This window comes from Agelaius tricolor, unplaced genomic scaffold (genome assembly GCF_023055355.1).
Source record: "Agelaius tricolor isolate 1412-34295 unplaced genomic scaffold, bAgeTri1.0.p SCAF_17, whole genome shotgun sequence".
Classification (NCBI taxonomy): Eukaryota; Metazoa; Chordata; class Aves; order Passeriformes; family Icteridae; genus Agelaius; species Agelaius tricolor.
The window spans coordinates 17535001-17562277 of NW_027269277.1; the positions used below are offsets into that span (position 1 = coordinate 17535001).

Sequence of the window (27277 nt, forward strand, 5' to 3'; positions counted from 1 at the left end):
GGTTTTCTGTGCAAAGTCTGCCTAGCCAATAGCAACATATAATTAGAACTGCTCTGATTGCACTTTTGTATCTTTTGTGTTAATGTGGTACCAATTTTTTTTAACTTCCTTTTAACCTCTAAGTGGTGATCAAAGATATTTTCCACATGTTTGAACTGCTTTTTATGCATATCCTCGGCTCAAATGGAAAGATTCATGTATATGCTGCAGCAGATATCTCCAGCTTTTAAGTGGGTAGGACACAACAGAGGCACTTTTGCATCCTCTCTCCACTGACAAATCTTCCATATAGCCATTTTTTAAAAGTACTTTGAAATGTGCTTATCCTGTGTAATGTTCCAATACATTTGCAGTGACATTTGGTGACAAAATGCCTTGGTTTTGCTTGAAGCTGTGACTAGAAAAACTGAGATGAATTTCCTGGTGCTTTTAAGAGCTTACCTTGATAGGATTGGCTTCCCTGGTTGCCTCAGCAATTTTACCTTTTGACAGACCTCTCCTTTCTTGCTTATTCACCCCAGACCTTAACAGAGAATTTCTTTTCTAATTTGGTTTATCCTCAAACAGATAGATTTATTATAATACTCCCCCTTCCTCCTGACTTGTGTCACAAGAGTCATCTTTGAAAGGTGTGCACTAAGCTTTTGTTTCCCTCCCTCCTCCCCACTACAAAATATTGCCTGAAATGGGGAGATTAGCTGCCCTTGCTGCCCTCCTTTCTCTCCTCAGAGGGTTATCTGAATAACCCTTGTGTCTCTCAAGTTAACCCCAGTGTAGCCAGCACAGAAAAATGAGTTGTTGATACTTGGGCTCTGGGTTGCTGCACATCCTCTTGTTCTCAATTAAGAAACGTGGTTTAGGCTGCAGTTAATTTAGTTTGGGAGTTCAGTGGGATTATCAGAAGTGTCAGTGATAAACATCTGTCCATCTGGAAAATAATACAGCAAAAAAACCCCAACAAAATAGAAAAATACAGCAACCAAACCCAACAACAGAAAAATAATCCCAAAGCAAAACTTAAACACAAACAGAAAAAGTAATGTTTTTCAAGCTGTCTTGTTAAATGGATTGTGCTCTTACTTAGAGCAAAATTGGAGATTTGGAGGAGAAGCTATTTTAAGAATTCAGTTAAAATTGATAGCATCATTTAAAGGTCAAAACTTGAGGCTGTGTCTAGATCTTGTTCTGTTTATTGCAAATGCAAGTTTTTCTCACGTTGTTTTTGGCACACTTTGTTAGAGAGCAAAAACTTGAGCATGAGATGTGTGCAAATTCTCCAACTTCTCAATGTAACTCCAGGAGTTCAAGCCAGGGCCACCTGTAGCAGATATTGCTGAATCCCCTCACAAAAACAAACCTTAAACAATGCTCAGTGATATTGAGCATTGTGCTTATCCTGTGTCATGTTCCAATACATTTGCAGTGACATTTGGTGACAAAATGCCAGCACGTGGCCATGTACATCTTCTGCCTTGTGAAGCCTGATTATCTATGGCAGGGAATGTTCTCCAAACTATTTTTGTTTATTGTGGACCTTTCAGGCTTCCTTCTTGCCTTAGTTATTTCGTTAATTTGTTGATTTTTTTGCATTTCTCTCCTGCTATTTTAAAACATCTTCCAAAAAAGAAGTACTTTTGTACAGCAATCTTGAGGAGGTAAAAAAGAAGGGTCAGTTAGTTTGTTCTGTGAAGTATTTGAAGATGGGGAATTGTGGCTCTCTCTGTGATCCAGCTGCAGCCAGCCAGGCTTGCACTCTGGAGAACAGGGAACATTTTAATGGCGTGCCATGGATATGAACATTTCAGGTTTTTATGTTTATAGGCAGTCCTGCTCTCAGGCATTGCCAAGTGTCCATTTCCTATCCAATAAAATTCCCAAGTGATGGAAATGTCTAAACCACACTCTCATTGGCAGCTGTTGTATTTCCAAGTGTCAGCAGTGCTGTGTTTGCTCCCCCAGCTGAAGGAGATCGATGGCAGGAAGATCATCCGGGCCATGCTGTCCTACGTGTGGCCCCGCGACCGGCCCGACCTGCGCGCCAGGGTCGCCCTTTCCCTGGGCTTCCTGGCCAGTGCCAAGGTAAGAGCAGGTACCTGCTGGACTCCACTGCTGCTCTTCATCTGGACAAGGAGTCATTGGCTTTTCTGGTGTTTAAAGGCTTTTGTGCTAGTAAGATATCTGGGTTTTTCACAGGAACGTATATGAGAAATGGGATTTTGGAACGGAGTATATCTGCAGGGAATACCCATGTGCGTGTTTAGAGGGGTGATGATGACAACTAGAATTTTTGTTTCCCTTGATCTCATTAGTTTAGGCCAGGATTTTCAATTTCTGGTTAATTATTTACCTCAGCAATTACAGGAAATGGGAGTTAAAGGCTGTTCTTCTCTCCTTGTGTGGTGCTGTCAGACAGGATTCTTCAAGGCTCTGTGCCCATTCTCAACCCTGAACCTGATCAATGTGGTGGTGCCCATTCACAGGTCTTGCTGTGCTGTGGAAAGGGATTTGAGTCTGTTGATATTTTTCTGTGAGATAACAGAGGAATGAATTGTTTTGGGGACTCCTCTGGTGTCCTAATATGAGAGAAGCTGCACAACCTTTTGTATTTAACAACCTTTTGTATTTAACAACCTTTTGTATTTAACAACCTTTTGTATTTAACAACCCTGCTTTCATTCAAATGATTTTCATGTAGTCTTTGATTATGAAATGGAAGATTGCTCTTACTTTTCTTTCATTATGTGAAAGGATCTATATTCTTACCTGCAACAACATTAGTATTTATTTGTTCTTGTAAAGAATTTGGCATGCAAAGTTTTCTGCAGATTAAAAGGGGATAGAATTCAAATTCTAGGCAAACCTTGTAGAAATAGTTCAGAAGAGCAAATGTTAGCTTCCTTTTGCTTTAAATAAAAAAAAAGAAATATTTGATTGCAGAATACTGGGAGGAAGTTTTGTGAATTCCATTGAGACATACAGCTCAGCTGGGTTGCTTTTAAGTACAGCAATTTTAACCAAACATAAAGCTAATATTAGCACTCAGCACCATTGCCATGTTATGAAAAGAGAAAAGAGACAAATTTCAGCTCTGTAGGTGTTAAAAGAGGAGTGCTTGGGAGAGAAATGTGCTCATTTCTGTGAGCTGAAGCTGGTCTACAGAGCTTTCTCAAGAGGTTTTTATCTCTCAGGTACCTCTTGGTACTGTCTCCAGCAGATACTTGGGCTGTGCTGCAGTTCAGGATGCTGCTGATAATGCAGGTGATGACATGCAGAACATGGCTGCACTGTGCAAGTGAGCTTCCCCCCTTTTTGTGTGCCTGGCAAAACACACAGCAATGCTTTCCACTGCATTTTAAAACTCTGGGGGAAATGCTCAAAATGCAGATGCCTTGAGGTTTTGTGATGTGGATCTACCATGTGGAAATGAAAATAATTCTCTCTTCCTTTTTAAAGACCTTTTTTTGTAATGTTAATAATAATCTGAGGCAATTTTTTAATGTTTGAAGTATTTTTTCCTGTTCTTCTCCCCCCTTCCCTATTCTCTCATTTGTAGTGTTTTGTGGGTATGATGGAGAATGTGAATCCAGCCTCTAATCCTGCATGTGGCAGCACTGTACCTTGCCTTTAAGAAGTCTTACCAATGTTTCAAGCAGCTTTCTGGGGTGTTCAGAAAACAAAATTGATGACCAGGATACCTAGACTCTTGCAAATAGCTCTGTATTTGGTGTAAAAAAGAGCTATTCTATTTCTACTGGGAAAGAGAGATGTTTCCCCCATCAGAAAATAATTTAACTCTTTGGGGAAGTAATTGATGTTTGGATCTCTTAAGTGTTCTCTTAAGTTTCCCACTTTATATTTGTCCAAGGCAGCCCAGAAGCTCTGATGTCCAGAGCAGACTCTCAGAAGAAAAGCAGAAAACCTGGTGAGCTTTGCCCAGGTTTTAGGAGATGCTGGTTAAAGCAGAAGTGTTTTGTGAGAATGTTTGTTTGGGCAAACAAGGATTCATTGGGAAAACACACAGCAAGCTCTCTATGGAAAATAAATATCATAACTGGCAGGGCTGAAAAAGGTTATGGATGTCTTCTAGCTGTTCTTTGCTACTGTTCTTTGTTTTGTTCTGTCATTGCAAAGCTGTGCTGGACACCTGCAAATTGAGGAGTTACCCCTCATCTTAGGAGCTGTGCTCACTCTTCCTTTGTGGGAAGAACTTTTCTTGAATTGCTTCATACTTTACACATTCTAGGTGTGTGTGTGTGTCAGTGTGACACAAGTGATGTGCAATAGTTTATTCCAGAGCTGTGGTGAGTCCATCACATCTTTGAGCCCTGAACATCTGCTGCCCTTGCAGAGCCCACCAAAGGTCATTTTGTCCTGGAGAAAATGCAGTACAAAGTATTTTACCTGTGTCTTTCCTGCCCCATGTGGAATTGTGGGTGCTGTCCTCATGATCCCATTTGGGAGCCCTTTGTTCTGCTTGCTTGTGAGGTTAATTACAATGCACTCCCAGACCACACAAGCTGTTGGGTAAAGTTTTTCTGCTATATAATTGTGTCAGCACAGGAACACCAACGTGTTTTTCTCCTCACTGCAGTCCTGGCCTGATTCCTTTGTTCACTATGGAACAAAGTGAATTCTGTGTCTGAAGAATTTACATCCTTATTGTGGATTTTGTCTAAAGGCCCCTTGTTCTGAGGGGGTTTGCATAGAGAGCTGTATGGTCATGATGGCTGCTGCAAGTCACCTTCCCCCAAAAGAAACACTTCTGTCAGCCCTGTGGCCAATTCCTTCTGAGTTTGACAAAAGATTTTCAGGTTTTATGAATTTACAACCTTAGATTTCCAGTTAAAATACAGTGGTTGTAAGGTGGCTTCAGTTTTATTCTGTGAAAACTCCAAGGAATCACAGAGGACAGGTAGGTTATGAAATTCTCAGCTATGGGGAAAAAAAAATAGAAGGAATATACCCCCAGTTAAATTTGGTTACTTCCCCACAAAACAGCTGGAGTTCATTTCTCCTTGTGCTGCTGCTTGAGAAATAATTTGTCTCTTTAAATCTTCCAGTTCAGTAAAATTCACTTTCAAAACAAAAGCCAGTTTGTGTGCAGTTACTGAAGAGCCTGCAGTTACAATCTGTCTTGACTCCTTTTGTGGGGCCCAGTTGCCTGTCATTGAACAAATTATTGTGATTTTTGGTTCCTTTTTGTCTCCACATAACTGCCAGTGGTATTGTGAGCCTTCAAAGGGAGCTGTTAGGATGGCTTTTTATGACAGGATGAAGTCTGCTCCAGGGCTAGTGAGGTCTTTTCTTCCTTGGAAGATGTGTTGTATTATTATGACACACTTTAAATTTTTACCTTAAATATTTATAGCCTATCTAGATGTGTGTACACGATCTGAAGGATGCAAGAGGAAGGCAGGTGAGAGGAGTACCCAGGGAAAATCTGTGTTTTCAGACCCTTAGCTCAGCCTGCCCAGCTTCTGCATAGCTGCATTTTCTTTTTCCATGTTTTCCCACTTTTTTTTTTTTTGGCTTCTCTACTGGTGATTGTATAGCAAATATGCTTCCTTACTTTTCTGGTTTTTTCCCTTTTTCTTCTGTGGCACAAGGAGAAAAGTGCTGAGGCTTCTGAGGAGCTGGATTAAACACATGAATATGACAAAATCACTTGTCACCTCTGTCAGCCTGCAATGGGTTTTGGCCTCCTGGTCACAGAGCAGGCATGTGTTATTCATGAGCCAAAGAATTCTTTCAGACTCTCTGCATTTCTCCTGACTGCTAATTCCATCAGTTTCAGACCAGGAATGGTTGGCTAAGGAGGCAGGACACAAGGCTTGAATTGCAAATTCTGCCTGCACGCCGAGATAACGATATCCAGCTGATCAGTGAAGCATGTTCCTGTGATCTTGGTGTTTGAGCTCTTTCTGGGGGCTCAGATGGAGGTAGATAATTGCAATAAACCTTTAGAAATTGGTAGCTTTTGGAGGAGTTTCAGGTGAGAAGTATTTAAATTGGTTTGAGTTTTTTTCCCTACTGGAAAAAGTGTAGTTCAGGTCATCATTAAATTTGAAGAAGCCATGAAGGCAGGTGCTTCTTCCCTCATCTGGAGCACATTTTGGAGCTTCTTTAGCAGTCTTGCCTCCACAAGGGATGGAGATTTCAGTGGGATCTCCACAAATGGAGCTGTTGGATGTGTATGTTTATGTTGGTCCAGAGATAAATTCAGTCATCTTCATGCCAGCGTTTCTCACTGAATTATTGGCAAAGAACAGTTCACTGTGGACCACTTTTATCTTGTTGGGGCTCAGGCTGTCATTAATTCATCATCTTTATTAAACAAAAAATGCTGGGAAGAGCAAAAGGAAAGACAAGGCTGTTTGCCTTAAAAGTAGTGTAGTCCCATGGGGGAATAAAGATGATACTGCACTGTCAGCTTAAAACAGTGCAGTCATTAAAAAAATGTTTAAACTCATTTACTCATGATTCATTCCAGGGCAACCTGCTGTTAAATGTGGGCAATTGAGTTGGGATGATTTCATGGGATGCTGTATTTGCTTTCCAATAAATTCAAGCAAGGATAAGCTATTAATTCAAACCCAGAAATAGAAAAATGTACAAATTCATATTGAAAGAGTCTTTTTAATGGGAATTGTTATCAAGCTTTCAGGCATTAGGCAGAGGAGGGAAGCCTGTACAGATATATTGTGTAAGACAATTGTTTTTCATGGTAGATTTTCATGGTCTACCCTGGTGTGCTTAAAGCTTTTTGTTCTCTGCCAGCAAACACAAAGGGAGAGCTGTGAATTTTTGCAGAAGGATGAAATTTTGTTTCCATTACTATGAACGTGATCTCATTGACTTAACAAATTGAGTAGGAAAGGCCTGTTTCTAATAATGGCCTCTCATCTCTTGCTATAAACTTTGTGAGATGAACTTTTTTCTTTTTAAATTACTGGAAAGCAGACTGTCTTGATTGCTAATGAAATGCAATACTGTGCTGCCTTGTTCTTATTCAAGCTTTACCCTCCAGGAGTCAGAACAACTATAACCTGAGACCAGGCTTTAAATTTCATTTAAAACTCTATTGGGAAGAATTATATTGATGTAAAAGAAGACATTTCTGCAAAATTGTAGGCTGTTACCAGTTAAATTAATTGTGAGTGGAGAACAGCAGTTTAAAGAATACATCTCTTTTCTTTAAATGGACTTTAAATATATCTGGAGTTCTATTTCAAAACTACCTGTAGTGTAGCACAGTCTAGTGAGGAATAAAATCCCTGCAGAGAGATTAGTGAGAATCTGCAGCAAATGAAGACCATCTGCATGACAATATTCTTATTTTCTCCTGAGAGGTCTCTCCCAGGAAAACCTGCACTTTGTCATGTTAGTTGTCACTGGAACACACGTGGCAGTAGATTCATCTTTATCAAGAACAAAATGCCACCCCAAAATGGAGTTTCAGTATCTCTGAAGGCAAAGTGGAGTTGTTTGGTTATACAGGGGAAGGGATTTGAGATTTCCACAGTTCCCCTCTGTTAGAGGGGAGCTGTGGCTGAAGGACTCTCAGGCTGCTCTGGACAAGTTCCATTGCAATGCTTGCTGTAGGACCTGATCTCTCAGCTGCTTTCTCTTTTCAGTCTCTAACAAACCAGCACTAACCTCACCCAGGTGCCCTCAGAGCTCATGTATCTCCTCTCAATAGTTACCTAAACTATGCTGTGTTGAGAATTTTGATGTGTTTTTTATAATGTATTTCATAGGGAACACGTGGGGGAAGAGGAGAAAATTAATTCCTTCCTCATTTGCATTTAAATCTTTAGCCTAAAACACTGTCTGAAAAAATTAACAGCACAGATTCAAAAAATTAACTTACATTTTATTCTTTAAATCTGTAGTTTACAAAAATATTTTCAAAACCCAGTTACTCTGCTGGGTGAAGTTTGTACTTCCACTATTTGCCATAACTTGTAAAACTGGGAATGTTGGATCCTGGGACAGCCATTAGAACTTCTGGAAGTCTCTCTTCCCCCTTGAATTTGGACTGAACTTAAGAATGACTTTATCACTCTTTCAGCTCAAAATCTGCTTTTATCCAGTTCATCTACAGTTTTTTCCCTGGGCTTTCAGCTCTGACAGATGTCCCTAAATACAATTGAGATCTAAGTGGGTATCCAAAACATTTGGTGGAGAGAGCTGAAATATCTGTATCAATCTGGTTTCTGTTTTTTGTTTCTTCTCATGTAAAATAATTTGTCATCTCCTCACAAGTTTTTTCCAGATACTAAAAATAAGCCCAACCTTAAGCAAAGTCAACTTGCTGTAAAGTATTTTAACATCTGCTGTGATTGTAAGATTGTAGGTCATAACATACTTGTTCAACTGCTAAAAAAGTTGTGTCCTTATTTTCAACCCTCAACAGTTAGGAGCAGTTTGAATTAAGAAATTCTGTTAATTTTGTGAAGTTTGTCTGTAAATTGCCTTTCTTGTTGGTATAAGTGAGCAATGTAACAATGGTGCACTAACAAGGAATTTTATGTTTTCTGTGAGATTTTCCATTTTTTCTTGTGCTACAGTTGTGCAAATAGAAAACTGCTGAAGTTGCTGTGTTTACATATCCATCTGTTGGGGGTTTCACATCTAGAGGGGCCACCACTGTTGACACACTGGGTGATAGGTGGTGGATGTGACTTTTTGTTTGAAAACCAATATTTGTACAGTAATTTGTAGTGTCTTATAGACTGTACAGAAAATCTTTTGTGCTGCTGTGCCAAACCCCAGGGTTTATGCTGACACCAAGTTAATATTTGGAGTGATGTTGCAAATGGGAAGCATTATTTAAATTTTAGGGGAATATGAACAGAAACAAAGGAGGGGTTAGTTTATTTTCTTTGATTTCCTTGGAGCTTTGATTTAATCCATCCCAGTGAGTCAGTGTTAGCAAAGTGCAGGTGAGTGGTTTCCTGTGGAACAGAGCTGCTTCACACTGGATACTGCCAGCACCACAAAGGGCAAACAGCTCCAAATGATGACACAATTTAGTAGCCCTGTGAGTGCCATGCAGTGGCTGCTGCTTGATTCATTTCCTGGCCTTGCCATGCTGTCCTGAGAGCTCAGCTCACTTCAGGGGCCTTTGCAGTGTACTTTGTTGAGGATAGAAATCCATATTTAAAAGGAGACAGTGAGAGAGACAAAGTAACCCTGCAATCCCAGCAGCAAGGATTGAACATCCTGCTGGAAATGAAGAACCAACTCACCTGCACTAAGTGCTCAAGGACTAAATGTAACAGTAGAGCAATTTCAGACAAAAATAGTCCTGCTCCATAGATGTTTTCATGCAAATGGTCTAACTGGTGTGCTCCTGCTTTCAGGCCATGAATATTTTGGTTCCCTTCATGTTCAAATATGCAGTGGACAGCCTGAACGAGGTGTCTGGGAACGCGCTCAACCTCGGCGACGCCCCCAGCACCGCGGCCACTCTGGCAACTGCTGTCCTCGTGGGCTGTGAGTGACCCCAATCCTGCCTGGGGCTGCAGGGAGGGAGGGCTCAGAGCTTTCTGCATTGCTGGCCATCACAGCTGGGTGTGAATCTCAGAATCATGGAGTGCTTTGGGCTGGAAGGACCTTAAAGGTCATCTGTGGGCAGGGACAGCTCCCACCATCCCAGGCTGCTCCAAGGCCCAGTGTCCAGCCTGGCCTTGGGCACTGCCAGGGATGCAGGGGCAGCCCCAGCTGCTCTGGGCACCTGTGCCAGGGCCTGCCCACCCTCCCAGAGAACAATTCCTAATTCCCAATATCCCACCCATCCCTGCCCTGTGGCACTGGGAGCCATTCCCTGTGTCCAAGGGCACAAGCTGTGCTCCAAGCCCTGTCCAGCCTGGCCTTGGGCACTTCAGGGATGCATCTGGGCACCTGTGCCAGGGCCTGCCCACCCTGCCAGGGAACAATTCCCAATCTCCCATCCATCCCTGCCCTCTGGCACTGGGAGCCATTGCCTGTGTTGTGCTCCAAGCCCTGTCCAGCCTGGCCTTGGACACTTCAGGGATGCAGGGGCAGCCCCAGCTGCTCTGGGCACCTGTGCCAGGGCCTGCCCATCCTTACAGGGAACAATTCCCAATTCCCAATATCCCATCCATCCCTGCCCCCTGGCACTGGGAGCCATTCCCTGTGTCCCATCCCTCCATGCCTTGTCCCCAGTCCCTCTGCAGCTCTCCTGGAACCAAACCCACCTAATCTCAGCCTTGCTATGTCTGGAAAGCATAATAGCATCCATGTGCATTGCCCTGGCCATATGGCCTATCCAAGTGCAGTCATCAGCCTCCACCATCCTACCTATCCTCATGCTAACATTTAGGCCCTGAAAGGTGCTCTGGGATCTCCCTGGAGCCTTCTCCTCTCCAAGTGAGCACCCCCAGCTCTGCCAGAGCCCCCAGAGCAGAGGAGCTCCAGTGTTGGAACAGTTTCATAGTTACACTCTGTTGATGTCTATTCCTAATATTCTCTGACCTTGCTTCTGGTATTCCAATTAAAAAATGAAATAATGCTTATAGAAATTATTCTTGATTATAAATCTTGCCCTTTCTTATAACCAGCTATAAAAAGAAACTGATTTAAATGTGTGCACAATGGTTTATAAATGAAAAATGGCATAAAGCTTGGGCCAATTAAGTATAAATTACCTTTGAACTAAAATTGTTGAAAATATATAAAGAATGAGTCTAGTGTAATTTCATGCATGAAGGGAAGTTGAAAATATAATTATTTTCATTTTGTAAACTTTTTCATTCCTTTTTAGATGGTATCTCAAGAGCTGGGGCAGCATTATTTAATGAAGCAAGAAATGCAGTGTTTGGGAAGGTAGCTCAGAATTCAATCAGGAGGATTGCCAAGAATGTTTTCCTGCACCTTCACAACCTGGACCTGGCCTTCCACCTGAGCAGGCAAACAGGAGCTCTGTCCAAAACCATCGACAGAGGCACCAGGGGCATCAGCTTTGTCCTCAGTGCTTTGGTGTTTAACCTGGGACCCACAATGTTTGAGGTGGCTCTGGTCAGTGGAATTCTGGTAAGTGTGGTTTAGTCATTGTTGGAGTTGTCTCATTTAGGAATGGTGCTCTTACCGAAGTCTACTGAGTACTAATAATAAGAATAATTGAATTTATAAGGTGGAAGCAAGTACTTTAAAAGAGAGCAACCCATAGTTTTCACAGATCTGTTGCTTTGAATAAGCTTATTTGGAATTATTTTCACATTTGAAACCTGTCTTCAGCCAGTTGCATTTATGTGGACAGTTTTTAATGTTTTTCTTCAGAATTGTTGGAAAAATGAGATCAGAAAAGTTAACTGTGCACACAATCAAATATACCCAGGTGAATAGTGAGGAAACAGGATAAAAATGTTGTGGTTCAGTGTATTCAGAATAGAGGAGGGAGTGATTATTGGTTCTTTCCTGAATACTGATCTGGACTTATCCAGAAGTTAAAAGTGAAAATTAGCTTTTGGAAAACAGGCTTCTCCTGGCAGGTTTTAAGCTTAATGCCCTGAAATTTGAGCTTCTACAAAATAAATCACACATTCTGTCTTTGAAATCAGGATCTTTGGGTGTTATTTGGATGCAAAAATCTGAATCATGATTATGTATCTCAGCTTAAATTAAAACCAAGAATCTTGTTCTGTTTATTGGCCTTTTTGGAAAGACTTGATTAAGTTTGAATGGAACAGTGAAATGCCTGTTGGGTTCCATTTTCTAACCAGTGGAAATTGCAGACCAGGCTGGCTGTCAGCCAACCTTCCTTAGGGCTTTTCTCTCCTGATGTGCCCTGAAGTACAGAAACTGCTTCCTAAGTTGTTTTGCAAGGCCATTTATTTCTTCTTCTACAGTCCAGCTTTCTTTCAAAATCCACTGAAAAAGCATAGAAACAAATACTTATTTGTGAAAACAGCACAAGCATCAGCAGCATTTATGTTTTATAATGTGAAAAATAACTTTGCAGTATTATATACTCTAGCTCTTGGTTATTGCCTCCAATCTTTTCACCTAAATCCTTCTTGCTGCTTTCCTTTTGAGTTTAAGCCTTTATTTAGCCTTAAGCTGTTCAGAGCAGGGATTGTGTTGGGAGGGACCATCATTTCTTGTCTTACAATTAGAATAGCTTAGCTGGAGACATCAGTGAAGTTTTGAAAACAAGAGTGATTCTTTTTTTATTATTATTTGATTTTAAATCTTGCAGTATTACAAATGTGGGGCCGAGTTTGCTTTGGTCACTCTGGGGACCCTGGGAGCCTACGCAGCGTTCACCATAGGAATCACACAGTGGAGGTAAGGCAGGCCCTGCCCTCCTGTTCCTAGGGTGCTTGGGATGGTGCCTTCAGTGGCTGCCTGGAACAGAGGTAGACAGGATTAAGAGAATAAAGTGGGAATTTATTAAAGGCCTTCCATAGGTTCACCTTGGGCAGTGCAAAAGCCTCCAAGGACACACCCAGGATGGACGATGGTCACGAGTTTTTCAGACAAATATAAGTTTGGTCCATTTACATTTCAGGGGTTAATCCTCCAATTCCAGCTTCAGGCAATGAAGTCATATTCCCCCAGTTTGCTCCCCCCAAACCACTTTTATGATACTTTTTGGAGGCTGAGGCAGTAGAGTCTCTTTGAATCTCAGGCCTAGAGGAACTGTTTTATCTGACCAAAATGTTAACTATTCCCGTAGTTAACTCTATATGGAGTTTAGAGTTATACACTAATGCAGTACAGGGTTTGAAAAATAGAAAAGCCAAAATCCTAATGCATCAGTGAGTGGATCAAACCTTCCTTTCCCAGGACAAAGTTTCGGATAGAAATGAACAAAGCTGACAACGATGCCGGTAACGCTGCCATTGACTCGCTCCTGAATTATGAGACTGTAAAGGTAAGGCCACTCTTTACTACCAGGCTCTTTGTCTTGCTTCTGTCAGCCTTAGGGAAGTGAGTCATAAGATTCATCTTTAAAGGGCTGCATATTTGGAGCAATAACATATTTTTAAGCATTATTCATTTGAAGAGGAGTGCGTGGCACTGACAGAGTAGCAGGAAGGTTGTTAGCGGGGGCTGGAAAAAATCTCTTTGTTAATAAAGAATGAGAAGTTTCTTTCATGGCTGAATCACCTTGACCATCAATTTCTGCAGAGAGTAAACTTAGTCTTGAGGAGGAGGTTTAGTTTGGATATTGGGGAAAGGTTGTTCACCCAGAGGGTGGTGGGCACTGAGCAGGATCCCAGGGCATGGGCATGGCCCTGAGGCTGCCAGGGCTCCAGGAGTGTTTGGACAGCTCTGGCAGGCACAGGGTGGGATTGTTGGGGTGTCCTGGGCAGGAGCTGGGCTGCATGGTCCTTGTGGGTTCCTTCCAGCTCAGGATAGTCTGTGATTGCTTCCTTCAGTAGTTAGCACTGTTGGAGAGGAGCTGTGTGTGTGGCAGTGCACTCAGTCTGTTCATACTGGATTTTACAGCCATTTAAGTTTGTCACTGTCACATTTACCATTTTTGTTTATATTGCAGTATTTCAATAATGAAAAGTACGAAGCCCAACGGTATGATGAGTTCCTGAAGACCTATGAAAAAGCCTCTCTGAAGACTACCTCCACTTTAGCTCTCCTCAACTTTGGCCAGAGTGCCATATTCAGTGTGGGTTTAACAGCCATCATGGTGCTGGCCAGCCAGGGCATTATTGCAGGTAACTCACCTGTCTGTAAGCCTGAAATGAGTCTCCTTTACCTCAGGTCATCCACAACAGAGGTGTTAGTCTTAATTAACTGAGGATTGATGTGATAGTTCATTTTGAGAGTTTTTGGTTGAGAGTTTTTTGCTTAAGTTTTGTCTATGTATTTCTGCTTCTTGGAGTATTATTAATTCCATTCTATCTCTCTCTCAATGGCTCTCTCAATCATACTATGATTTTATCAAAAACATTATAAAAGTTTAGCAGTTAAAGAAAAATTCCAAGAAAATGTCACTTTAGGAAGTTTTTCTTAAAGGTTTTTGAAAGGCACTTCTATAGATAAAAATATTTCTGTGGACATTGTACAAAGATCCTTTCTTTTTGCCCTTCTCCCTTCCCATTTTGGCAAGACTCCATGTATGTATACCCCTGTGCTTTGTCTCCAGTAGTTTTGTTACCAATAATTCACTTTCCTTCCATTAATAAGGGCACATTATTAAAAGAATTGCTTCCATCTGTTCTACACTTGTCTAATTTACTACATAAAATAAAGCCTGCTTGATTAGGAAGACAGAGCACAAGCTTCAAATACAGAATTGGGATGAAGCTCTGCTAAAGCAAGGTGGTTTTAGAGTAAAAATAATGATGCTTTAAAGACTGTTAACATCCAGAAGTGTTTGAAGGGCAGACCTTTATACCATGTGCTCTTTCTTGCATCTGCTGTGCCCTTTTGAAAGATGCCAGGGCAGGGAAGGGTTACACTGCACAGATCAGTCAGTAGGTGCAGTTTATAGCTGTTCTTAGGAAGATTTAGAATAGCTTGAAACAGGATGGTAGACACATGGCTTTAAATCATCTTTCTGGGCCTGTTTCAGCTGAACTGACCTGCCACTTACCTTTAGCTGCTGTGACATCCTGAGCCTTCCCTTGATCAGCCTGTTTGATACCGAGCTGCCCAGAGCCTCTCAGTGTGTTTCAGCAGCTCTGTGGTACATACAGTGGGAAAGCTCTCTCTTGATCATGACAGAATCTATCATTTGGATTTGTCTGTAATTGTGCTTAAGATTGTCTCTCCTGATTTGTGCTTCCATATATTATTTCCTTGCCTTTTGACTTCCTTAGGCCTCTCTGTGGATTTTACAGTCTGATGTTGTATGTGCTGCTTGCCTTATTTGCCAGTGCTATTAGATCTTTTTTAAAGGGAAATCCACACAAACATTGCCATTCCTTTCAGGCACCCCTATAAAATCTGGGAATGGATTCTGGAGTTTTGTTTGTTATTTAAAAATCGGGCTTTAGAAATGGAATGAAAGAAATTAGGTTTGATGGACTTGATTCTTTCTTTTAGTGCATCCTAAAAGGAAAACCCTTCAAGTCTCCTTATTCTCTCACACCCCTTTTGTTTTAAGGCAGCCTTTCTGTTGGAGATCTGGTAATGGTGAATGGATTGCTGTTCCAGCTTTCTCTGCCCCTGAACTTCCTGGGAACAGTGTACAGAGAGACAAGACAAGCACTGATAGATATGAACACCTTGTTTACACTTCTCAGTGTAGATACCAAAATTAAAGTAAGTAGTAGCTTATTTTCCTAAAGTATCTGGGCATTTAGCAGTGCTGTTAGTGGCAATGCCATCATTTTACCATGTTCTCATCTTCCAGCTTTAATTTCTATTCATGAAAGAGTTGTTGTGTGTGAGGTTGCTGTTCTGCCTCTTCTTTAAGTGCAGTTACAGCAATAAGTTGATTTTTTTTTTCTTGCAGAGAAGCAAAAATTGCTTCATGGAAGCTGTGTTTGTATTGAGATTTTTTTATTTAAGTATTCATGCCTCGTGCTTGAATTTTTATTGGTAATTAATGATGCAGAATATATTGCAAAAGAAGTTATGAGGCAGAGTGTTTACAGCAGGAATTTTTACCTCCTTTGGGGAAAAGGAGGAGCAAACCAATGTCACTTGTGCAGCAAATTATGATTATTTTCCACATATCTGAGCTGGAGTGTCTGTTTGCCTTTTTCTGAGGTGGGGAAGGGACTGTTGAGCTTGTTGAAGTGTTGGAGATCATTTCTGGGCAGCAGATAAAGTGGAACTCTTCTTTTCCTAGGACAAAGAGCTGGCTCCACCCCTGCAGATCACCCCCCAGACTGCTTCCATTGCCTTTGACAATGTGCATTTTGAATACCTGAAGGGGCAGAAAGTCCTTGCTGGAGTGTCCTTTGAAGTCCCTGCAGGAAAGAAAGTGGCCATTGTTGGAGGTAGTGGGTCAGGGTGGGTAAATGGACTAAATATGCCAATCAATGCAGAATTTAGTTTCTTAAATGTGGTGCTGCTTGTGTTTGCTTTTTATTGTTTGTACATCGTTCCTGATTGGAGATTGTAAATGGCAAACCAGGATGTAACATTAACTTCAATTCTTTTCAATTCCAGGAAAAGCACCATTGTGAGGTTGTTATTTCGTTTCTATGAACCTCAGAAAGGAAACATTTATATTGCTGGACAGAACATCCAAGATGTCAGTTTGGAAAGTCTGAGAAAGGCAATAGGAGTTGTGCCTCAGGTATTCCATGTTTCCTTCTCCCCAGACCCTCCATTGGAACAGTCATTCTATCTATTGTCACAGTGCTTCTCAGTATCTGGCACCGTTCAGTGAAGGCCACTCCTAATGCACTGGTGTTGCATGGTGACTTTCAAAGGAACTAGACTTTCTTCCCCCAGGAAATATTATGGTTTTATATGCATCATCATATAGATCCAATTTCTGAAATGTGTTTAAGCCTCCCCATGAGAAACTGCCTCCAGCTTTAAGTGATTTAGCTTTATAGTTGATTACCACCCCTAATGAGTTAGCAAAGTGGTGAAACTATGCATGACATACATATTTAGGACACAAAATATATTAATCCCTTTTTTGGGAAAAGAAATGTCCCCAAACACTTTTACCTTCAGGCTGTGTAAAGAAAAATACAAACCATTCTGTGTTGATTCTTTCACAGGCTGGGGACTGTAGCAGGCGCTGGTTTTGCAAGGGCCCCAAGGCATGCAGAAGCCTAAAGATAGGAAATGCCAAGGCTTGGTGAATGGGTAGAAAGGCCCTACTCCACCTTTGGAGCCCTGCTTATCTCTCTGTAACCCTATAGGTCACTTTCCTTTAACCCTTGCCATTGGACCATTTCTGATCCCCCTGTAGATATGTGTGGGGTTCCACAGCAATGTCTTTATTGATTCCTCTGTGAGTCAATAAGAACAGCCCTATATAAATGGCTGGTTTAGCCTGGTTCTGGTACAAGAGCTGCCCTGGAACCCTTCTCAGAAGAATCAATGAAGACATCACTGTGGAACCCCACACAGCCTTCTCCTCTGTCCCCCTGCATCTGCCTGCCTGGGCACCTAGCAAGCTAAGAGCTGAAATCACAAAGAGCTGATAATCACTAAGAGCTGATATCCCTTAAGCTTGCTAAGGTTGCCTGTGGCTGAGAGCTGCTTGGGAATTTGGACAGTCTGTCCCATAAAGGACTGAGCTATCTGGACCCTGCAGCCTGCTGGGGACACCCTGAACCCAGCAAGGCCGATTTAGGGGACAGTTCTGAAGGTGATATTCATCATTTCTTCTTTCAAATGTGCTTCCCACCAATGCAGGATGCTGTTCTGTTCCATAACACCATCTACTACAACCTGCTCTATGGCAACACGGAGGCCACGGCAGAGGAGGTGTACGCGGTGGCCAGGCTGGCAGGGATCCACGAGGCCATCCTGAGGATGCCCAATGGCTACAACACCCAGGTCGGGGAGCGAGGACTCAAGCTCTCAGGTTGGCTCCCAGCTTCTTTGTATCCCTTTTGCTGCCTCAAAGTTTCATGCAGAGTTTAGTCCTCAGGTTTGTTTTTAGTTTATTTAGTTTATAACACAGAATCATTAAGGTGGGAGAAGATCTCCAAGATCAAGTCCAACCTTTGAGTAAATGCCATCATGCCCATTAAACTGCATCACCAAGTGCCACATGCACTCCTTTTTGGAGCACTTCTAGGGATGGTGACTCCACCACTGCCCTGGGCAGCCTGATCCAATGCATGACCCTTCAGTGAAGAAATCTTTCCTAGGATCCAGCCTGAACATCCCCTGGCCCAGCCTGAGGCTGTTCCCTCTCCTCCTGTCCCTGTTCCCTGGAGCAGAGCCTGACCCCCCTGGCTGTCCCCTCCTGGCAGGAGCTGTACAGAGCAAGAAGGTCCCACCTGAGCCTCCTTTGCTCCAGGCTGAGCCTCTTTCTCAGCTTCCTCAGCTTCTCCTCATAGGACTTATGTTCCAGACCCTTCCCCAGCTCCATTCTCTTCTCTGCACACTCTCCAGCCCCTTAATGTCCTTGTAGAGAGGAGCCCAAAATACCTCCCTGGAAAGGCTGAATATTAATATGAAGGTCTGCAGTTCAAGGCAGCTGTAGTCTGCAAGATGTTCAAAGGAATGTCTTTTCAGGGGATAGTGTTAAATGAGGTTGTAAGTGAGGCTGCTGGTGCATCTAAGTAAACATTATTTTTCTCATGATCTGTTTGGGTAGTGGACTAGAATTGGGAAGTTTGTGTGTTTTAGGGATGCAGTGGGTGCAGACACAGGTGCTGCCTGTTGCAGGGACAGTTCTGAGGGGGATTTCTTTCTCTGCAGCTGCTGCAGTCAGGAGTGCTGGTGCCTTTGAAAAAGGGGGTCAGAGGGTACAGCCTGTACCCAGAACGTGAGTGCAGGAGAAAGGGTGCATGCTGCAGAAGGGGATTATGCAGAGACCTAAAAGAGAAATAAAGTATGTGAAGCACAGATCTGGGTGAGGGAATAGAAGGTGCTAAATAGGTACTGGCAGAACTGAAGAGAATCGTGCTAACAATGAAAGATTTGTCTTGTGCTGCCTGTCTCCCCACACTCATAATTGCTGGAAAGAGGATTTGACTGACAATAGGTTTGAAATGTCTTGGTGTTGACAGAAGAATAGAATGGTTTCAATTGGAGGGAATCTTCTAAAAATCATCTAAACCAACCCTCCTGCTGTGAGCAGGGGCATCTTGCACTAGACCAGGTTGCTCCATGCCTTAACCTTATGTTGAGGTTTAGATTGGATTTTAGGAAAAATTTCTTCATCCAAAGGTTTGATCAGGCTTCTCAGGGCAGTGGTGGACTCCTCATGCCTGGAGGGATTTAACAGCTGTGTGGATGTGGCACTTGGGGACATGGGTCAGTGGTGGCCATGGTGGCTGGGGGAACAGTTGGGCTCCATGGTCTTGTGGGGCTTTTCCAACCTTCATGATTCTGTGTCCCTTTCTGAGTCTGGAGCATTGTGTGTGGCTGTGTTGGAGTTTCCTGCTCACCTCATGACTCCTGTAACAGAGCCTTTCAGAAAATGGTTCTGCCTTTCCTCCATCCCTCAGTTTGTGCTGCCACTGGGATGGTCATAAGCACCCACCTGCCAGTGCTTCCACAAAGGTGGTGTTGGGAAAGGTAAGGGAATTGTGTTCTTTTACTGCTTTGTTTGTATTTAAAGAAGAAAGAGTATGTAAAATACTCAGGAGAAAGACAATGGAATTCTTATGAGCTCTGAATAAGCACCTGCCACTGAAAGAACAGCTTCAATTTCTTATTTTCAACAATTAGGTGAATATTGACAAATAGCAGTGGTAAACAAGCTTCAGGAATGTGTGCAGCCAGGGTACAAGAGTCTCAGGCCAGTGCTCTCAGAACTGGTGTCATTGTTCAAAGGATTGGAGATATCAAATGAAAAGCTCTGAGTTCCTTCAGTGGCTGTGTAAAATGCTACTGCTAATTGGAATCTATGGTTCTCTCAGTAGTAGATTGGCTCCCTAAATTCTTATAAAGAGATGTATTGGATTCATTTCAGAATCAGTTTGTGGGATTTTTTTAAGTTGGGTGAGGCTTCCTCAAGTCTAAGGAGAACACAAAGTCCTGCCTTGTTCTGTTGCTTTGTGGCAGGAATAGGGTGAGTAAAAGCTGCGTGAGTTGAAGCGATTCTCTTTAAAATCCAGGGGTTTATGTGCACAATGGAAAAACAAGATTTTAGCTGCAATGACAGATTTACCAATTGAAGTGGTGATGTAGCATTTTGTGCAGTTCTTACTGTTCTCAAGGATTGATTCATCAAGAGTAAAGAGTGAAAAACAAGTTGTTTGGGTTGTTGCAATTAGAACCCACATCAGTGTTGGCTAAGAGATGTGTAATAGGCAGAGCTGCAAATCCCTGACTCTGTGAATGGAACATTTTCTGTGCTGCTGCCCTGAGTGTGAATGGGGAACAACATTCCCTGCAACTCTGGGGGATCTGGTTACTGAAATGTGTCTTTCAAACATGGATGTTGTCAAGCTGTGAGTTTTGAAGATGCTGTACAGGGGAGGGAGGGAGAGCACACTAAAACAGACTGAGTAAATCAGACAGTTCTAATTGCTCCTGGGTTCTGCCAAAGACAGTTTAAAATGTGAACTGCAGCATTACCAGCAGCCTTTTAAATGCTTTAGGAAAGCATGTTCTCTCCTGATAGGAAAGGAACATTAACAAGAATATAATGGTACTAAATGGAATGTTTTGAAGTCTTGCATAAAACAAAGGAGGACAAGTGCACAAATGTGACGTGTTTGCGTCGCGTACCAAATGTTTAGCAGATTTTAAGTTCTCAAATGCACCTGTTTTCCTGTCTGTAAAAGTTGCCCTGAGTTATTCTTGAGTAGATATTGGCTGTAAGAATTGTTTAGGAAGGAAACTAGTCTGAAACTGGGTTATATCAGAAACCACCAGGCTGTAGATTGCAGGCTGATGGTGGTTTTCAGTCCAATATTAACTGCTCTTGAGTGAAATTTGCCATTATGGGGTGGGAAGTTGGATGAATATCAAGGAGAGATCTGAAAGACACAATGTGTGAGCACGATGCTGAAATCCAATACAGCAGGTGTGGAGAGAGCAGTGGTGAGAGAAAACTGCATTTGTGCATGCAGAGTTACTGGATGGAGCAGAGCTCAGGCCAGGTGAATGGGCTCCTACTCCCAGGTGTACAGAGTGAGTAACTGTACAGCATTGTTACTCACCTGTGCCAGACTCTTGCCTTGGAGCAGGTACAAAATAGTTCTCTGTCCTTTTCCAAAAGGATGAGCAATCTTGAATCACTAAATTTACCAGGGAGCAGGAACTTGTGTGCTATCTTATGTAACATGTCAGACATTTGTCAGCAGTGACTATGATGTCTATTAAAAAAAGGAGAAAAAACCCAACAACCAACCCTTCAAAATCATGTCTGCTGTTGAATTTAGACTATCACAATTGTAACTTAATCTTTTTTCTTTTTTTTCCTCTTCCCCCCTCATTCAGGAGGAGAAAAGCAAAGAGTTGCAATTGCTAGAGCAATGTTAAAGGAGCCACTTATTTTTCTCTATGATGAAGCCACATCATCTTTAGATTCAATTACAGAAGAGGTAAATTGGGATAAAAAATTCTAGAATTTAGGTGATACAATGATGTTCGATTCTGATGCTTTTCCTTGTTCTTTTCCTCTCAGAATTCTGTTCTTTTTCAAGTGTTTTCTCAGTATTATTAAGAGATGCTGTGTTGAAGCTGTTATCCTAAAGTGTGGAGCAGAGATGCCCAGTCCATCTACCTGGAGATAGTGAGAGATATCAGCTGTCTCTGGGATATTTTCTCTTTCCACTCTGGAAGTCCCATTCACCTTGACACATTCATCCCTTGCAGCTGGTGCAGCTAAAAAATCCCTCTAAATATTTGAGATATAATGCAGGACAAGCCCCCCTGGTTTGCTGTGCAGCAGATGCAGGTGTGACCTGCAGTGCTGGGCTCATTTCTGTTCATTCCACAGGAAGGGCTGTGACATGGATGTGGTGGCACTGTGACAGGAGCTGCATCAGCCTTCATAACACCATCTTTGCTTAGGCACAAAACTCTCAGCACCAGCAGTAATTTCCCAAACTGATGTCATCAAAAATGAGCTAAGCTATGGCTCTGTTCACTTATGCAGATTGAGTGAATTTATTGACCTGGAATCACTAAATTACTTTCATTTTTCAGATGCAAAGAATCCAGAAGATGAACTGTACATCCATATAGCACAGCTCTGAAATGTAGCACAGCCTCCTCGTGGGCCAGAAATGTCCACACCACACAGTTCTCACATTTTTCCTCTCTTGATTTGTTCTATCTGTGCTAGAGTCGTAAGCAAAGCAGAAAGTTTCAGAGTAGAAATGCACTTGGAAGACAGCAAATGAAAATGAGATTTTTCCACAAGAGTATGCCTGGGAATGGAAATGTTTCCTGACAAAAAATTTCAGAGAAATAAAGTGGACACTTCACTTATGTTAGTGAGGGCACAAATTCCCCATCAGTGCTCCTTGCAGAGGGATGTGGTTTGGAAGGTGACATGGAGCTCACAAAGGAAACACTGGATGATGGATGGATGGATGGATGGATGGATGGATGGATAGATAGATGGATGGATGATGGATGGATAGATAGATAGATAGATAGATGATAGATAGATAGATAGATAGATAGATGATTGATAGATAGATAGATAGATGATAGATAGATGATAGATAGATGATGATTGATAGATAGATGATAGATAGATAGATAGATGATAGATGATAGATAGATGATAGATAGATGATAGATAGATGATGATTGATAGATAGATGATAGATAGATAGATAGATGATAGATGATAGATAGATGATAGATAGATGATAGATGATAGATAGATGATAGATAGATGATGATTGATAGATAGATGATAGATGATAGATAGATGATAGATAGATGATAGATAGATGATAGATAGATGATAGATAGATGATAGATAGATGATAGATAGATGATAGATAGATGATAGATAGATGATAGATAGATAGATGATAGATAGATGATAGATGATAGATAGATGATAGATGATAGATAGATGATAGATAGATGATAGATAGATGATAGATAGATGATAGATAGATGATAGATAGATGATAGATAGATGATAGATAGATGATAGATAGATAGATGATAGATAGATAGATGATAGATAGATAGATGATAGATAGATAGATGATAGATAGATAGATGATAGATAGATAGATGATAGATAGATAGATGATAGATAGATAGATGATAGATAGATAGATGATAGATAGATAGATGATAGATAGATAGATGATAGATAGATAGATGATAGATAGATAGATGATAGATAGATAGATGATAGATAGATAGATGATAGATAGATAGATGATAGATAGATAGATGATTGATAGATAGATGATTGATAGATAGATAGATTGATAGATAGATAGATTGATAGATAGATAGATTGATAGATAGATAGATTGATAGATAGATAGATTGATAGATAGATAGATAGATAGATAGATAATTCCCAGAATTGCTCTGCCTTTGTTCCACATTAGCATAATACTGAGAGGGATTTTTTTCTTTAACAATCATGGGAAAGCATTAATATTACAACCACGGGGAGTTCTTATTTTCAGATGCTTTTACTGCTGTTTGCTGCTTGTGTAGCATGGCTCCATGGGGAAGTTTTTCCTGAAATGAAGTGACACTTCTCTTCCTTTGTCCCTGGGGATGGCTGTGTTTTTCTGTGAATACAAGCTTTTCTTTTCAGTTTGAGGCTTTAGCAAAACCACAGATATTTCATGCTTGGGACTCTTCTGTTTCTCCTGTACATACTCGTGGCTGTTTGTTATTGGGAAGCTGTAGCAGTACCAGAGACGATTTTCAAAACTTATTTACAGTAATTTGCATATTTCCAGCAGCATTTTATCTCTCCTCATCTCACTCAGTTTGTGTCTATTGCAATCTTGCAGAACATTCTCAAAGCCATGAGGGCCATGGTGAAGCACCGGACGTCGATTTTCATTGCCCACAGGTTGTCCACGGTGGTGGATGCAGATGAGATCATTGTGCTGGATCAGGTGAGGGCTCCCCTGCTGCTGTGGGATATTCACATCATGTCAGGGTTTGGGTTAGGGACTCTTTGTGTCCAGTTGGAATTGTATTTCAATTGGGTTGGAATTGTAATACACTCCCACCAAGCTGCTGGAAGTTTTTCTTTTGGAAATGAACCATGCTTGAAAATTCCAACCCAAGCTTGGCATGTGTGACTGTCTTGTATGTTGTTATTTTTATGCCTCACTGTTGCATGTTTTTAATCTATTTTTTTGCATGCTTCTGTCATCTGAAGTTTCCTAATGTGTTCCTCCAATTTATGCCTCACTCTCATTGCTCAGTGTCTGTTTTTCACCTACATCCATTTTTCCTCTCAGTGGAAGGAGAGAGGACAGCGTGTTCTGTTTCCATGCAGATAGAACTATTGCAGGATTGTTCAGCCTCATTATGTTAAAAATCTGAGCACCATTCTCTGTTGTACCTGTAGAAAAGTGTGATTGTTCCCTTTCTAAGAAAAAACCAACATGTCTCAACATTTGATTCCCTAATATCAGTGTTCAGCTGTTACCTCATACTCACCCAAAGTCCATTTTTTCTTTATTATCTGTATCTGGCAAGAGATTTAAAATAAACAAATGTCCTTAAGATAACTTCATAATTATTCTTTTAACTGATAACGCTGAAAGTACAGTGCTCTGATCTGCTGATAATAGATGTTAAATTTATCTCTGCATTCATTTTTATCAGTTACTATTTATAAGCTTGTGCTCATAGGTGTCTTAGTGACTTAAAATACACATCTAAATGCAAATAAATTATTCTTACACTACATTCAGTGATTTCAGGGACAATTAGAACTACATCTTTATGAAATAATGACATTTGCTACACAAAACTCAGCTTTATATGAATCTCAGAATGAAGTAGTGGAATAAATCACTTGCAGTGCTCCATGGAGTTTTTATTTGTTTTTGATCTGCTTTGTTTTTTCAGCTTTTGCTGAAAAAGCCTCTCCCAAGGTGTATCCTTCCTACAAGTGCACGTTAAAACATCTCACAGACATTTTGTAACGTGTCACAAGGCAATTGGCAGCTTTTTGTTTTCCATGCAATTTTTCACAGCTTCCTGAGAGTGTGTTTTGTGTTGTAGTGTAACTGTTAAATTAAAAATAAAAGCACAGCCTCGAACTGTGAGGGAGCCAGGGTGCTTCCTTTGCTGAAGGATGGAATTGAGGATGAGGGAGGCAGCCCTGCCTTCTGCCATCCCAGCAGGATTGATGTGTTAGCAGCCAGGTAAACAAGGCTCAGGAGCAGGGATGACACAGGCTGATTGTGGCTGGTTTTGCTTAGCAATGGTAATCAGGGAATCACAATTCCAGCACCTTTGCTGAGGTAAAATCAGAATCATTCCTGGCTGAGTAAATGTTGGAGTAATGATACAGATCCTGATGCTGTGGAGCTGAGCAGAGAAGTTCCATTTGTAGGATTGGTCAAGACTTCCTAAAAAAAAAGCCATAATTCAAAATCTGGTCTCTACTCCAAATTAATCACTTAAAGAATGTAAGTAAATTCTGCAGTTCTGTTGATCAAGTGTATGTTTATTCAGATTCCACTGGCATAACTGCTCATAGAAGTGCCAAGACCCAATTTTTTTCCCAGCTTGTCCATCAGCAGATGTCACAAGGAGGTAGATTTAATTGTAGATCAGAATTTAGAACTGATATCAAATCCATGTAGTTGTCTGTATAATGAGAGGAAAAGTAGCTGGAGAGTGAATTCATGTATCAGTTTAATTTGAAGTCAGTGAATGTGTCTCTCAAAGTAGAAAATTAGTTTGGTTTTTTGAAGAGTGTTGGTATTTCTCTGTAGGGTTGGAGTTCTCATGGGATTCTCCTCTCCAACTCTTCCTTTCCATGCTGATAGTCAATAAATCATCTTTGCTCCTGAGAACAGCCCAGAGAACTGAACTGCTCACACAATTTTCATGGTGGTGATTGCAGTGATACAAGCTACAGAGCACCCATAAAAGCACAGTTGACACTAATTGTTTTCAGCATTTGATCTTAGATGTGCTTGCTTGTCTGATATAAACCCCTCTCTGTCTGCTCTTCTCTTTTAATTCCTTCACCTGTGTTTGTTACTGAGCAAAGATAAATCCGTGTTTATTTTGGTACATTGATGGCACTTTGCAGGAGTAGTTAACACCTTGCTCCTCCTCATATAGAGGTCCACATTTCCTTTAGATAACTCCTCCAGTTTAGGTAGGAAACTTTACTTTAGATAACTCCTCCAGTTGAGGTAGGAAACTTTACTTTAGATAACTCCTCCAGTTTAGATAGGAAACTTTACTTTAGATAACTCCTCCAGTTGAGGTAGGAAACTTTACTTTAGATAACTCCTCCAGTTGAGGTAGGAAGCTTTCCATGCTGTGGGCATTCGATTTTGCCCAGATGGACAAAAGGCAGGTGCAGTCTGAGAAGAGCACAGCTCCTTGCTTTCAGCTGGCAGTGCCCACACAAGCGAGTGCACTGTGCAGTCAATCCTTCCTTGCTGTTTCAAGCTCTTTCTCATGAATGCCTGCTCTAATTCATACTGTGAAACTGTGCTCCATAGGCTGGCCTGTGCTAGAGATCTGGGAGTGTGGATTCCTGACTTCCTGCCCTTGTTTTGCAGGGTAAAGTTGCAGAACGTGGCAGGCACGCCGAGCTCCTGGCAAACCCCAGCAATCTCTACTATGAGATGTGGCACACCCAGAGCAGCAAAGTGCTCCACAGTCACAACCACCCAGACTGGGAGGAGAGACATAGCCACACATCCAAAGAGGAGGAGAGGAAGAAGCTAGAAGAAGAAATTATCAACAGTGTGAAAGGCTGTGGGAACTGTTCGTGCTGAATAGGATCCTGGATCTTGTATAGCAGGTTAAAAATGCACAAGAATACAGTGAAATACAGCTCTTGTTTTTAAGTCAGCATTCAAAAACTTCTGGGTTTTGCAATTTTTGGATTTTACAGTTTCACAGAGGGACATAATTTCAACCAAAGGAGTTCTATTTTTGCATCTTTAGGAATCTCTAATATTCAGTGGCATCTGCAAGAGCTGAGCTTTTTCAAAAACTTTAAACTTCCCAAGCAAGGGTGTAATTTATGGCAATTTTTAGGCATTGATAAATTCTCTTGGTAGTTGCCTGATGTGGATTATTAAATTGTAAACAGATTTGTCCTTGATTTACATTATTTCTCATCATTGATGGTTGATAAATGCGTCATGTTTTAATTGTAATTGGGCTAATTTGAACTCATTTGCTAGTGAGGAAGATGCCTTTTAAATTCTTCAGTGGTGTTCTGGTTTAAAATCTTCCTTGTAGAGAGTAAGAACAGCCTCAACAAAATATTAGACTTCTAGTAGCAAACTAAATATTGGAATTACCCCTCTCACCTTTCAGAAGCACCTTTCATACTGCACTATCAGGAAATGGATTGGTATTATTCTAAAGGAAAACTAACAGCAGTTTTGGGTGAAAAATGAACAAATCTGAGTTCAGGATTCTGTATCCTCAGCATCTGCTGTAGTAGTCAAAGCAGAATGAAGTCATTCTTTCTAGTTCAGTCATGGTCTTAGGGAGCAATTAAGATTCAATAAAGACTTCCATAAATTTC

The 27277-nt window shown here is 41.3% G+C and overlaps 1 protein-coding gene across 1 annotated transcript in view; it reads left to right on the forward strand.

Moving 5' to 3' along the window:
• Positions 1-27277, forward strand: part of ABCB7 (ATP binding cassette subfamily B member 7) — a 38520-nt gene extending 11243 nt beyond the window's left edge. Inside the window, exons 4-16 of the mRNA XM_071442740.1 lie at positions 1960-2079; positions 9366-9498; positions 10790-11058; positions 12224-12312; positions 12814-12901; positions 13529-13703; positions 15098-15255; positions 15788-15951; positions 16111-16240; positions 17320-17491; positions 21031-21134; positions 23541-23648; positions 26295-27277. Coding sequence (XP_071298841.1) covers positions 1960-2079; positions 9366-9498; positions 10790-11058; positions 12224-12312; positions 12814-12901; positions 13529-13703; positions 15098-15255; positions 15788-15951; positions 16111-16240; positions 17320-17491; positions 21031-21134; positions 23541-23648; positions 26295-26513 — 1929 coding nt within the window. The 3' untranslated portion in view covers positions 26514-27277. The remainder of the gene's footprint in view (positions 1-1959; positions 2080-9365; positions 9499-10789; positions 11059-12223; positions 12313-12813; positions 12902-13528; positions 13704-15097; positions 15256-15787; positions 15952-16110; positions 16241-17319; positions 17492-21030; positions 21135-23540; positions 23649-26294) is intronic.